Source organism: Manihot esculenta, chromosome 17, assembly GCF_001659605.2.
Source record: "Manihot esculenta cultivar AM560-2 chromosome 17, M.esculenta_v8, whole genome shotgun sequence".
Classification (NCBI taxonomy): Eukaryota; Viridiplantae; Streptophyta; class Magnoliopsida; order Malpighiales; family Euphorbiaceae; genus Manihot; species Manihot esculenta.
The window spans coordinates 24,801,753-24,815,941 of record NC_035177.2 but is presented as its reverse complement, the minus strand read 5'-3'; the positions used below and the strand labels follow the sequence as shown (position 1 = coordinate 24,815,941).

At 29.1% G+C, this 14,189-nt stretch overlaps 2 protein-coding genes across 5 annotated transcripts; one reads left to right on the top strand and one right to left on the bottom strand.

Annotated features, from left to right (window-relative positions):
* The first annotated feature begins 82 nt into the window (after positions 1-82).
* Positions 83-2,170, top strand: LOC110604672 (transcription elongation factor 1 homolog). Its single transcript, XM_021742940.2, has 5 exons — positions 83-234; positions 806-929; positions 1,256-1,326; positions 1,688-1,709; positions 1,821-2,170. Exons 2-5 carry the CDS (start codon positions 817-819, stop codon positions 1,879-1,881), a joined length of 267 nt encoding a protein of 88 aa, XP_021598632.1. The 5' UTR covers positions 83-234; positions 806-816; the 3' UTR covers positions 1,882-2,170.
* An 845-nt stretch (positions 2,171-3,015) lies between these two features.
* On the bottom strand, positions 3,016-7,164 carry LOC110604671 (transcription factor VOZ1). Of its 4 annotated transcripts, none has more exons than XM_021742937.2 (5): positions 7,009-7,164; positions 6,328-6,592; positions 5,979-6,128; positions 4,245-4,752; positions 3,016-4,101 (listed from the first exon to the last, which is right to left on the bottom strand). In XM_021742937.2, the coding sequence occupies exons 2-5, from the start codon at positions 6,553-6,555 to the stop codon at positions 3,548-3,550; spliced, it is 1,440 nt and encodes a 479-aa protein (XP_021598629.1). In that variant the 5' UTR covers positions 6,556-6,592; positions 7,009-7,164; the 3' UTR covers positions 3,016-3,547. The 4 variants fall into 4 exon arrangements, with proteins under 4 accessions (XP_021598629.1, XP_043808546.1, XP_021598630.1 ...); XM_043952611.1 differs by having other exon boundaries at positions 4,245-4,743; XM_021742938.2 differs by having other exon boundaries at positions 6,932-7,133.
* Between the last annotated feature and the right edge of the window lie 7,025 nt (positions 7,165-14,189).

The following is a 14,189-nucleotide window of genomic DNA, read 5'->3' as shown; positions in this document are numbered from 1 at the left end:
GCCCTTATGGGCTTACAAAAGAATTTTTGATATTGATAATTAAAAGAAAATTTTTTTTTAAAAAAAAAAAGTATTTTCCAAAATGGCAAAAATTCAATATATTTGGTTTTGTCAGTGCCATGTCGCAAATGTACAAGTTCCTCTTTCTCATTTTCTGTTTTTCTCAGAGCCTCTCTCCCCAAAATCGTAAGGCTAGGGTTCCAACTTTGTTCCGCCAGCCGGAATTCCTCGCAGGTTTATTGGATTGTTCTTTTTGTCTGAAAGGAATTCCTGAACTCGTTCTATTCCTTTATTTTATTTTGTTTGATTCATTATTATTATTATTATTATTATTATTATTATTATTATTTGGGGATCTCAAGTAATTAACAAGTTTCTGCTTTGATGATTTTTCACCTATCTCTGTAATTTTTTTTTGTATTTGATTTATTTTTACCGTATATGTGTTCATTTAGCTAGGACTTAATTTTTTTTTCCCCCTTTTTAATGGTGATTCGAGAAATGTTATTACTAGGTTTTTTTTTTTTGTTTTTTTTTTTTTTTTGCAAAAAGAAATTTTATTTAGTCTCTGGGCACAAGGAAGGCAAGAAAATTGCAGTTTCATTTTTTGTGTGTGGGAACAATTTTTAATCCATAAAATAAAGCCTGAATTTGCATAGCTCCCTGGTACGAAGGAAAATTTTTTGTTCATAATAATTGTAAATCAGATAGAGTGATTTTATTTAAGATCATTATGAGGCTGACCTAGAGTCACACTGAAAACCTTTTGTTTGTAAGCATTATCTGATAATATTGTTGTTTGTAGGACTTTAAGCAATGGGAAAGAGGAAGTCAAGAGCAAAGCCTCCTCCTAAGAAGAGAATGGACAAGCTTGACACTGTTTTCAGTTGCCCCTTCTGCAACCATGGCACCAGTGTCGAATGCCGAATGTAAGGGATGGTTTCAAATATGAACTTTGCATTATCTGTTACTTGTAAAGGATGCATAACCCCACTTGTATTAAGTATATTTTGGTCCAATTAAATGAGTAAGCACAATGTTTTCTCACAGGGAGCTAACCTTTTGATGTTGCTTGCATTTTAGTTTAGTCTAATGTCATTATTGCAGCCTTTGCCTCTTGCACTGTCTCTTGGTTGTTTTACATTTGTAGTTGTGGAGGGAAAAGAGAGAATGTGTGAATGAGATATTTCTAGATTTTGGATCATTCAGTAGTTGTATTAATAACTTGTGGCATATTTCTGAATTCTGATGTCAGTGATATGAAGAATTTAATTGGTGAAGCACTGTGTGCAATATGCCAAGAGAGCTTTAGCACTACCATCACAGGTATGTTGTAAATCATGTGTTGTCTAGGGCAATAGATGTTGCCATGTTGGATATTCCTCCGCAATGGTGATATTTGGTAGCATATTCGCATTAGTAATAAACCATCTTGTGAGTGTCAGATTGAATGTATTGAAGAGTTTATTTGCTTTTGCATCTCTTCTGAGTTCATATGTGGAAAGAGGTTTTATCATGTTGACATAAAGTCTTATATTGGTTTGGCCTTCCATGATTAAAAAGGGCAATATCAGAAGGCCTAAGAGTGCATAATAGCAGATAGTCCCATAAGGTCTTCGCTATCTGATTTTGTAGATTAATGCTCGTTAACGATTACTGATTCGTTATCATTTCTTTGTTTTTGCAGCCCTAACTGAACCAATAGACGTGTAAGTGCAATTGCAATTTATCAACAACTATTAATCACCTTCCCTATCCCCACCTCCCATCCCCTCCTCTGTATCTCTCTCGCTTTCTAATCTAAATTCTTTTGATTGCAGATACAGTGAATGGATTGATGAGTGTGAACGCGTTAACAATCTCGATGATGATGATGCTTGAAGGGAAGGTTTCAAGCGTAGATTCCAGTTCCCGTGTTGGAGTAGAATAGCTAGTATCTTAGCTTTCTCAAGCTTGTAATTCTGTTAGTCCTGGGCTGGATTAGGAGGTGCAGATAAATAACGCTTGACAATATTAATAGTGCTGTTTAAGAAACTGTTGAATAGTTTGCAACTGCGGGATGGGAACTTGAAAATAACCGTGTTATGGAAAGGAAGCAACCATCAATGGAGAAATATCTAGACTCTATCATGTTTTTGCCTTAATAGAAATAATCAAATGCCTTGATGCACACAGTAGGCCAGTAGCCCGGTGGATGAGTACCTGTCTGCACAAGGGTTCAAATCCTAACAATTTCATCCCCATTTCCTTAGATTAGCAAGTGGTTTCAGATTTCTTTTTTTTTTTTTTTTAATTTCTTTTGAAGAGAAGCTTTTTAAAGCAAGTAGAACATAATAGAAAAAGGCAATCAGCTGGTTTTAGAATTGCTAATGTGGAAGTCTTTTGCAGACAGCTAAAGGGATGGTGGCTCTTTCATGGGAGAGAAGTGCATTCTCTCCTTTCAGAAACGATTGCATGTTATTTAACATTTAATCTTACATTTTATGCAAGATTCAGGTTGAATCCTCAGTAAGAGAGTGCATGATGCAAGTATTGAAAGCCTCCATACACGAGTAAATATGCTTATTTTCCCTACTTTTAATGAGGCCAGACTTGCTTTCGGACATCATCCCAATGATTACTGCGGCATCTATTTAAAAAAGGGTTTACTCCACTTGATTCGGATCTTCGTAGTTCCGTTCCAGGATACAGAGTTCCAGAACATGTCATTCTTCGTTCGTTTCTTTTCTTTTTTTTTTTTTTTTGGTAAACGGGCACAATAGACGAACAAATAAGCAAGCACATTTACTCTTGTAGAGTTGAGAGAAGTTTATCACAATCATTTCCCAAGGATAATGAATTCCAAGTTGAAGGGAGTAACAATCGCAAGCAAAACCCAGTGTCAAAAAAAATGACGTGCAAAAGTATGCTGAACTTGATGCATATTTCCCGAAAGTAAGAGGTAAGGATATACCTCGAATCCATGTCGAGTCTAACGTGGTAAACAACAACTGATAACCAAATTGACACAAGAAATTGCAAATAATATCTGCTAAAATTCGATATAATAATTATTTACAAATTCCTGAGCAAGCCAACTCAGAAACTCTAGTCTGACAATCTAACAGATGAGATTGTATACTTGGAAGAAAGGAAGTTACATATTAAGATCATATCTCCCATTAGCAACATACTAGAGAATTAGTATAAAGCCTTGAAACGCCAAACATGTCAGTAAAATAGTTTTGCTATAATTTGCATCCACCACTTAACATGAATTGGTTTCCAGTATTCACCTACCATACTTGTTAAAAAATGGATTGATGAAAAATAGCCATTTTTCTTCATCTTCGGGTTAAGAATATGCTCCAGCATCTACAGCAGTAGCAATGCAGACAGCACTCCAATGTGAAAACGAACTATGCACAATTCACAGCCGAAAAAGAGCTTCAATTCATGTTATTGACGATGAAAAACTGAAGACGAACCCACCAATAATAAGACAAAATTGCCTCAGCTAATGTAACTAGACAATTGTTGATTGTTCCGCACGGGAAACAATGGTCCTTCAATTCACATAATAGTCACCTAGATTCTCAACGAGATAATTGTATGGTGGACCTAGCTCATAATCAAATGTTTCGTTTGTTGGTGCCACCCGATTTGTAGCTGAATAAACACTTCCGACACCAACCTTAGCATTCACTTTGGTTCTTCCTTTAACACAGCGCTTGTTGTCAGAGGGAAACTCAGCAGTGAGTCTACCCATTTGCTTCTGCAGATCAACAACTGATTCATTTGTTATTTTACCCTTCATACCCTTCTTTCCATCAACAGCTTTCAGTTCCAATCTATACAAAGCACAAGCATCACACTTGTTGATCTCATATTCATAAAGATGCCATTCAAAATTGTTCAGTGGTTGTGGATCCATATAATAGGATCTCTTCAGCCCTCCAAATTCATTCATCACTTGCTTCCTTGACTCATGCCATCCACGCCCACTGTAATCTGGCAATGACCTTTGCTTTCTATTCCCACTCTCAAAAGCCCTACGTGGCTTATCAAAAAAAAGCCATTCCCTAATTGTTTCACCCTCAAGAACCGAAAGATCAAAGAGCTCTGCATAAAAGAGAATTGATTGACAAAACTCAAAACAAGTATCACGAGTTGTTGGATAGTATATGCTGTCTCAAATGTATAGAACACGGGAAAAGAAAAAGCTGCAAATTACTTCAAAGGGGTAACAACTACAGTAAGCTTACCTGGTGCATTCCATGGGGACTTTGCAGTTGCAGCTCCCTCACATTCTGGAATTCCAACATCTTTTCCTTGTGCCTTTGCACTTAGAGCAGCAAAAAGAAGAGCATCCTTCAGGCCAATGCCCCCAGGTCGAAGAACAGGACCCATTCCAGGTGGACCTTCATTTAATGCAAGGGCATGGTGAAAGCTACTGCAATAATCCTGACACCAGTCCAACCCTCCTTGAGCAGGCCTTGGACAGTCCCAAAGTGCACATTTTGGGCCCAGGAAAGCTGAAGGTGGGGGACATATACTCGGCAGATAGCCAGAAACATGAGGCGCACCACCCTCCACACACAAGTCTGTGCTATCAAAACCAGCATAGAAGTTCGATTCAAAATTTTGAGATAAATCATACTGATGATAGTCCAAGTTACCAGCTCCTTCTAAGTTGTTAACCACCATGCTGTGAACTCCTGTAGGAGAGCCTTTACATTGATCAACAAATGGGAAACTGTGATCCTGTTGTCCCTGATTCACAACATATCCCCAACACATATTAAAGCTGGAATCACCTTTTTTTTTTCAGTTCTGAAGACATGTCAATGTGAATGAAATCATAAAACATGACCAAGCTAAGACACAAATTATCCTGAGTACCTCGAACATAAATAAACAGATAGATACAATAAATGAATACAGAAAACTAAGAAAAAAAAAAACAGATGTACATCGTTTCTTAGTCCATACAATTTAGACATTGGAATCACTAATAAAGCAAGACATGGCAACCAAAAAGCAGGTGTAGAACTCTGCACCACTGTCTTTCAGTGATAACTTACACATACTATGGGCCAAAAAGATGGTGTCAAAGCAAATTGACTGGAATTACAGAAATTTCATTGTATAACATTAACTTCAGTTCTCACCCTCAGAGTTGATGGCAATTTACTTAAGATGCCAATTTTATTTCAAGCTAAAGACCATAGCTGTCTGCTAGATGGAATAATATGTGAAGAACAAGGTGTTCAGATATCCTCGATCTTTCAAGGATAGCAACTAATTCCATCATTAACCCACCATATCCTTAGTCGAGCAGGGAAATACTTACAGTGGCATTACAATCATTCTACTATGAAGCAATATTGAATCTCTAACCCTGTTCTTCACCTAGAGCATCTAATTTCTTCCCAAAAGTTAATTGTTTTACTGGCACTATAATTAGGTTCAAACTAATCAAGCACTGCTCATTTGGGCACTGAGACTTAAACCATCACGCAAGCATAGCATCCATACTAAAGCAATTATCCTGTCCACTGTAGACCTCTGGCCATAACCAAGAAACAATTTCAGTTTTCAGATTTCTACATCCAATATAAAGACTTTATACAAGGTCAAGCTCCAGATGTTCACAGTCTTGACTTATTTAACAGTCGTTCTCCTTTCTCCTGCCATTTCCTGACTTAAAGTATTCATATGCTCAATCACCAGCTGGACCTCCTCCAGCGGTTATCACTACAATCACCAAGGAAGCAAGAAATACATACTGAGACAATCAGCGTAAAAAAGACAACAAATTATAGCATGTAACCGCATCTGGTCATCTGATAAAAGATTAACAGAGTGCAACGCTTCATGATCCAGCTCATCACATCCGACAACAATGTAAGAACTCCAAGCTACACTTAATCATTAAAAGTTGAACCAAAGTAAATCGCATACTAGAACAAAACAAGAAATGATGGCAAACAACCAACCTCCTGAAAGACCACATTGTTCCCAATTTGCAAGCTCTGATCATTAGGCTCAGGCTTTGGCGCAGCTAATGCACTAGTGGCATCATCTTGTTCTTCACAGAGCTGCAACAACCTACATATATCTGATGAGAACGACCCAAGACTTCCACCCTATAATCCCAGAAAGAACACAGCTCACAGTTACAACTCTTGATCTTAGAAACCTTCCATCAATCGCGATACAAATTTAAGCATTCTAATTATAAATTATATTACATAAGTATATATGAACATATTTCACATAAGCATGCATGCAAAGTTATAGCAATATACATGTACTCAAAATGGGATTAAAATAGTCAAAGCTAACTTGTTGCAAAGAAGAAGCTGGAGACGGCTCATTGAGCTCAGCTTTCCATTCACGAAGCATCTGGTGAACTTGCTCCTCGAGGACAGCCACATCAACAGTGCGGCTCTCTTTCCTAGCAAACTGCAGATCCATGAACATTCCTTGCAGATCCTCCACACGGTTCTTGGCCTTGTCCTTGAATAGCTTGTGTGAAGCTGACTTGCAATTGATCTTTGAACCTTTCCCCATTTCAACTACAAAACCTCCTTTTCACTCCCTGCAAATTCTGCAGAGGTATAACCAAACAAGAACCAACTTTAGCCCCCCTCCCAAAAAAAAAATCAACGTGAAAACACCAAAATTTCAGTTAAAATACAAAAAATAACCCTGAAAAAGAAAACCTAATTGTCTACTAAAAAGCATAAGAAACAAACAGAACAAATTAACACCAATCTCTTTTGTACTCCAACTCATAATCGGAGAAAATCAACACCAAATTAAATACATCAGCAGAAAAAAAAAAAAAAGGTTAATTTTTCAGAAATAGGTATTACAAAAAATTGAAATTAAATCAGAAGGGTGAGAGAAACTAGCACAAAATCCACAATAAGATACTAAATTTTACCCAATTCTGCTCAAAGCAAGTTGGTCATCCCTACAAAAACAGAAAAACATCAAATTTAACAAAATAACAAAACTCACAGGGGTTTCTACTTCCAATCTCGAGCTCCAGAGAGAAGGAGAGGGGAAAAAGGAAAGAAAGTGCGGCGAGATTGCAAAGAGAGGAAGAAAGTAAATATTCGAGAAGCAAAAAAGCAGAGATGCTTGTTACCTCAAAGTTTTTTCATTTTTCATTTTTCATTTTTTTTAATTTCTTAATTTCCAAAAACTACTATTCCAGTCAGTGACGGTGTTCGTTCGAGTAACACTGAGTTTTTTTTTTTTTTTAATGTAATAATTGTAAGGTTGAATTCGCCCTAAAAATGTTTAATTTAAATATAAAAAATAAAAATTTACCAATTATTTTTTAACAAAAAATGTAATTTAATATCAGATTTTGGAAATATTTGTTCACATTATAATTTTTACTTTTACTTTTGAGAAAAATTATTTATATTATAATTTTTTATTAAATTTTATTTTCTCATTATTATTATTAAAATAAATAAATAAATCAAGATGATAAAAATAGATATGATAAGTGCTGAATCAGTATTACATCATTCTGCTTTATGTGATAAGCTGAATAGCATTTTTTAATAATTTTTAAAAAATATTATTTTTTTATTTTTTATTTTGAAAAAATTATATAAATAAAAAAATTATTGTACTTTTTATTTTAATTTTTAAATAAAAAATTATTTTAACTAAATTTAAACTCGATTAATATTATTAATATATTAATTTATTTTAAATTTAATTATTATTATTTGAATAATATGTAAATTTATTTAATTTTATATATTTTAATTAATAATTTATATAAAAATATATTTATCATTAATATTTTTATTTTAAAAAATATTTCTAAAAAATTAAATGTAAATATATTTAAAAATTAATATCATTATAAAATGTATATTTTATATTAAAATAATTATTTATATAAATTAATAATAAAAACTAACATATAAAATTTAAATTTAATATTAATTTTTAAATTCAAACTCATTCTAAAATAATTATAAATTATATAAATTCGTTATAGATTTGATCAGATCGAGTATATAAATATCTAATCCATTACCATTTCTAAATTTAATATTTTTTATTTTAGAAGAGTTTTTTTTTAAATTAATGTGGAATTTAAATTTTTTTAATAAAAAATTATAAAATTTATAAAATTTATTTCACTCATTTTTATTTTAAAATTTATAATTTAATTTATATTAAAATAAAATATTCTATTACCGCATTGTTATTAATATGATGAATAAAATATAATTATTAATTTATATTTTTAAAAAAATATATTAAAAAAAGATAATATAAAAAAAAAACATAGTGTGTCTTCAACCGAATACTGTTCACCCCTAATCATGGCCTTATAGCTATCATTGTAGGAGTTTTCAAACGATAATCATCAGAACTCATATGCTTAGCACGATGTTTCCAAAATCAAGAGGAGTGTTGATTTTCAAATGGGTCTCTTCCATCAGTTAGGGTTAGAACTAGATCAAGTTTATTTTTTAAGGCGCTTATTTATAAGCTTTTCCTTAACGAATTCTCTTTTTTTTTTTTTAAACAAAATCTATACTTTTGTATTTATAAATTAATTTCAAAAAATTAAGGTTAAACTCAAGCTCAAATAAATTTATACATTTTTCACTTGTTTTCGAGCTTCTCTCTTCTTTTTAAGATTATTAAAAGAAAAAAAAAAAAAAAAAAAAAAGACATTTGATAGTCAAAATCTTTACATGAATTTATGGTTGTATTGACTAATAGCAAGGGTTTATTTGTCCATTAATGCTCCATTTATTTCACAATAATTATATTTTAAAAAATATTTTTTTATATTTTTTAATATTTAAATTATTTTAAAATTTTAATGAATAAAAAATATTTTCATGGTAAAAATAAAAAATAAATCATTTGAAGAAAAATGACTTTCTGTTTTGAGATGAGAAAGTCATTTTCTACCCTTAATATTATTATTAAAATTTTTGTGTACTATATATAAAAATGGAAAGAGAGGGATAATAAGATTGTCAATTTTATCTTTATATTATTTAACTTAATTTTAAAATTTATTAAAAGGATAATAAAGTGATAATAATTTATTTAAATGATAATGGTAATTTTATATTTATTTAAAAATAATAGTTATAATATTAACTTATAAAATAAAAAATTTAAATTTATAAGACAACAATTATAAGATAATAAAATAAAATTTTAATATATATATATATATATATATATATATATATATATATATAATAAATTTGGTAATATTAATTTTATTTTTTAAAAAAATAAAATAATTAAATAATCATATAATTAATTTTTTATATATTTAAAAGAGTCATAGTTGATATCAGTATAAATTATTTTTAATTTTTAATATATTAAATTAAATTTCAAGATAATTAAAATAATTTATTTATTAATTTTATTACTTTTTATACATCTCTTTATTCTAAAAATTTTTAACATAATGTTTTAATTTATAAATATTAATTATTTTCAACATGATTTCATTTTATTTATATTTTATAGTTAATTTATTGATGATATTATTAATATGAAAAATAATAATAATAATCAATACATAAATTATTTTTATTGATAATTTATAATTTTAATAAAAAATAAAACTGTTAAATTTTATTGTTGGTTCGGTTATATAATTTAAAAATAGATTCAGTTAATTAAAAAATTAATATTAATTAATTTCAAAATAAATATTATATTTTGTTATAAATTATATTTTTATATATTTTATATTTATTTTATTATTATAAATTTATAACAATCTATTTTTTTATAGAAAATAAGAATTGAAATTATTATATTTAAAGTCTATATATTTAAATATTTATTTGTTGAGATTAATGTTCACAAAATTTTGAATTAATTAAAATTTTATATTATGAATTATATTTTTTTATTATTTATAATATCAATAATTATTTAAAAATAATTTTATATAAAAATAAATATATAAAAAATTACAAATATATATAACGAGTATTGAGAATGTGTAAGACACATTAACTGATACTAGTATATATAAATTTGTTTATTTTTTAAATTTAAATTAAATAATAAAAAATTATTTCAGTAAAAAATATTTTTCATGAAAAATAATTTTTTAAATATATATTATTTTACATAAATAATAAGAAAAAAAAACATAATTAATGTTAGAAAGGCAAAAAAATCAATTTGTTTATAAATAACATTTTAAATGTTTTTAAAAATTATTTAAAATTTTTTAATTAAAATATGTTAAATGAATTTTTAATGCTAATCAATATATTTAAAATGTGTTTATTAATAAATATCGGATAATGAATTTCAAACATTCAGATAATGCTTTATTTTATATTGTTTTTGTATTTTAGAGCATAAGTTTTAATGATCACTAGACTATTGGCATTGAAATTACAGTGGAGTTGAGAGTTAAATATTAAATTTATCAAAACCTATTATGCAAGTTAGTCTATTAGCGGCAACTTAATACACAATCGAGCAGGTTAGATCTATTGAAATTTGGACTCATTAGAGCGGAATCCAGCTCATGTAACTTTATGGAAAGTAGGAGAATAGGTCCAGTTATACCGTGACACTATCAGTACAAGCGCCAGAGAGAATTAAATGGCCGCTTGAAGATGTATAAAATATAAGTATGTCCATACGTACAACTCTGTTTGATAAGAACACGTGGCACTCTAGCAGACAACAGTTATGTCTGACTAAAGGACAAGGGAAAAAGAATAAAAGAGGAAGGCGTGAACTATTCCACCAAATTAATATACACCTAAACTCTATTTTTTTCTTAATCTCAAATTTTTAATTTTATTTTAAAGGGAGAGAAATAATTATTTAAAAAGTAAATGAAATAAAGAGTATAATTTTATATAATAATAATAATTAAATTATAGTTTACTATGACAAATATAATAGTAATTAAATTCTAAACCTTTTTTAACCTTTTTACATAAATAAACGCTTTTAAGAAATTTGGAAGTTACTTAAATAAGATTTTTTTTAATTTTAAAAAAATAAATTTAAATATGATGAACTAAAATTAAAGCATTAAAGAATTTGAATAGTAACGGAAAAAGATATCTTTTTTTTTTTTTACAATCTATCTAATATAATTTTATCATCTTTAAAATGAAAAGGAGAAAAATAACAATATGTTATTCTAATTTTATCATCTTAATAAGATTTTTTTTTTATTTTTTTATATATTTAAAGTAAAATAAGGAAGTGATTGGTATAAAAAGGAGACAAAATTAAAAAATCTTTCCATATTTTTTTAAAACTAATTTGGTGTAAAATAGGGTTTAATAATTTCATAAGAAAAACATGTAAATTTTCATTTACATCAACGTTGTAAAATCATTAAATTTATTGTAAAAGCACTCATCATATCCAATCTTCATTTTCTTTTTACATTTCATAAAAAGAAAAAAAAGTAAGGAGCTTACAATACATGGATAATTTTTTTATTAATTTTTTAATTATATTTATATTAAGATATTAAATATTAAGAAATATTTTTTAAAAAATTTTAAAATAAAACAGTCATAATAATAATTATTATAGTGTAAAAAAAACAATAAATAATAAATTTAAAATAACTGAAAAAATAAATAAAAATTATGGGACAAAAAAGTAATAGGCTGCCAACAACTTCGTAACGAAGATTAGATTGAGCATTGGGTGAGGAAAATGATATCCATCAAATATCTTTTGGTATACACAATAAGTCAACAATAAACCAAAATCTCAACTTTGACAAGCCACACCCATACGAGTCAATTTTATACTAAATCTGGTCTGGGCAGATTTATGAATATAAATCAATAGTTTAAGGTTTGATTCTAATTTTAATTGATGGGATAATTCAATTTAATTTTAATATAATTAAAAATCAACTTTGGTCAATTTTAACATAGTTTGTTATGATTAAGTTTTTAGCTCAGACTATTATGATTTTGATTTGATTTAACATCAATTTAAATTCAATTTTGATTTTGAATTGGGATGTGGGCAGATTTACCCAAAGCAACCCTTTTTTGCAAGATACAAAAGAAAATTGAAAAACCCATAAACTTATTTGTGAGAGGATAAAGTTGAGCAGGGGAAGAAAAGCATAAAGGACACATCCACTATGAGCTAAGAGATTCCTATCTTGATGCCCATTCATTGTACAACACTTTTTTTTTTTTAAGAGAGGTGCTTAGCCACAATATTTGTCAACTGTGGTAAACGATTATCATCTTTATTTTATGGAAAAAAATTTTTTTTTTTCGGATTTATGGTAATGATACGATATATTTTATATAAAATTATATGATATTTATTTATTTAAATTTTAAATTCACAACGAACTGAATTTAGATTCAGTAACTTTAATCGACTCCATCATTTACATTTGTTAATTTTTTTTTATATAATATTTGGTAATTTGATTGGTGAAAGGAAATCTATAGAATATAAGGTAAGGTTTAGGTAAGAACAGAAGGTTTTGCAACTAACAAATAATTTTCCTTCCTTGTATATGAAGATAGATAATAATAATAAGGTCAAATGGATTTTTTTTTTAGTATTCACAGTTAAGAATATTTGGGATGAATTTACGTGTTCAGAACTTTTTTAAAATTTTGTATAAAGTATTATGCAAAATCAAAATTTTATTTAATAAAACATAAAAATAAAATCTTTTTACTAGTTAAATTTTATTGGTCTTTTCTTTTCTTTTTTATTTCCATCAAATCCGTCGTTTGGTTTCCATCCATCCAATAAAGGAAATATTTAATAATTTTTTGTCCCACCGTCTTTCCTCCTCCTGCCTTTTATGTATCGTTTCAATTTCTTCGGAACCAAGTTAGTTTGACAAAAAAAAAAGTTAGTTTAGCATATCACAGTTCAATCTCCATTACTCTCCCCTTCAAAAGTTAATTACATTTGATACAAGATAGAAATCCAAAAGGATAGATATATAGTGATAAAAATAACAGATTTTCTTCGAAGGTAAATTGTTGAAAATTCCGTTCAAGCTTTATTTAATTAACCGATTAATAAGGAACAGAGTCTCCAAGTAAACTTAAAATTGATAGATTTACACCATGTGATGAGAGCTGATATAGTAATTATCTTCAAGACACTAAAATCTCAAGTTCTAACCTACCCCAATAAATTAAAAATGCATACATTTGTTTGATTGGACAGCCAAACCCTTTGTCCCTTCACAATGGCATGTCCATCAGAAGGCGTTTTCTGTTCATCTAAGGAACAAAAGCATGATTAGAATACGACCACTTTCTGCAGAAAAGTTATCTACGTTGCTCCTTAGATCACAGGCATTAAGCTTTTGTTAATATTATTATTTGTGAATCCATAGGAGTAGCTGAAAATAATAATCTATATGAACACTAACAGTCCGCCATCCCTGATAGAAGTTCATGTGTGCATATACATGCATACGAGTGCATAAATATATATAAACATATATATATATATATATATATATATATATATATTGAAGCTGATAGGAAAGAAAACATGAATTTTAAGTATCTATATTTTTAGCAGCCTTATACATGCTCTAAGCCTACAAGAAGATGCAATTTAAAACACAAGCCCAGAATGAAAATCAAAGCAGAAGCAGAAGCTAATAAAAAAGGTCTGAAACAAAAACACAAGTTCTAACCATGCTGCACCAAGAGTGAGAATTTTAAGCTTCAAATCCAAAACCTCTTGAAAGAACTGGTTCTAATACAACTATAGATCACCACTCTCACCAAAAGTTCAAGTTATCAAGAAGCAGGTCAATATTGTTTATAAAGTTCCATACTCCTAACACTTTTTCACAATAGACCAGTCAACCTAAAACAAAGCCTAACACGGATGTCCAAAACCCTGAAAAAAGTTTAGGATTATTTTTTTCCACCTGCAATGAAGGTATCAAGATTCAGGCACAAGATATTCAGAACAGGTAGCTTTATTGCCCTCCTAGTTTACTGCTACTCCAAAAACGTCAATTTCAAAAAAGAAACTAGTATCAAGATGAAATAGCATAAACAAACCGATAAAAAGATAAGTCAAAAAAGAACACTTGACACCTAACTATGCTGAGCAGATTTCTGTTGTGTGCATATCTCTAACAAAGAGGGAGAGGAGATCAAGAAGGCAGCACAGAAAAATAT

Bases quoted from the DNA above. Each gene is read 5' to 3' on its own strand.
- LOC110604672 (XM_021742940.2), top strand. From the start codon at position 817: ATGGGAAAGAGGAAGTCAAGAGCAAAGCCTCCTCCTAAGAAGAGAATG. The intron at 930-1,255 runs GTAAGGGATGGT...TTCTGATGTCAG, and splicing joins ACCAGTGTCGAATGCCGAAT to TGATATGAAGAATTTAATTG. The intron at 1,327-1,687 runs GTATGTTGTAAA...TTGTTTTTGCAG, and splicing joins CTTTAGCACTACCATCACAG to CCCTAACTGAACCAATAGAC.
- LOC110604671 (XM_021742937.2), bottom strand. From the start codon at position 6,555: ATGGGGAAAGGTTCAAAGATCAATTGCAAGTCAGCTTCACACAAGCTA. The intron at 6,129-6,327 runs GTTAGCTTTGAC...CTGGGATTATAG, and splicing joins CAGCTTCTTCTTTGCAACAA to GGTGGAAGTCTTGGGTCGTT. The intron at 4,102-4,244 runs GTAAGCTTACTG...TCTTTTATGCAG, and splicing joins GTCCCCATGGAATGCACCAG to AGCTCTTTGATCTTTCGGTT.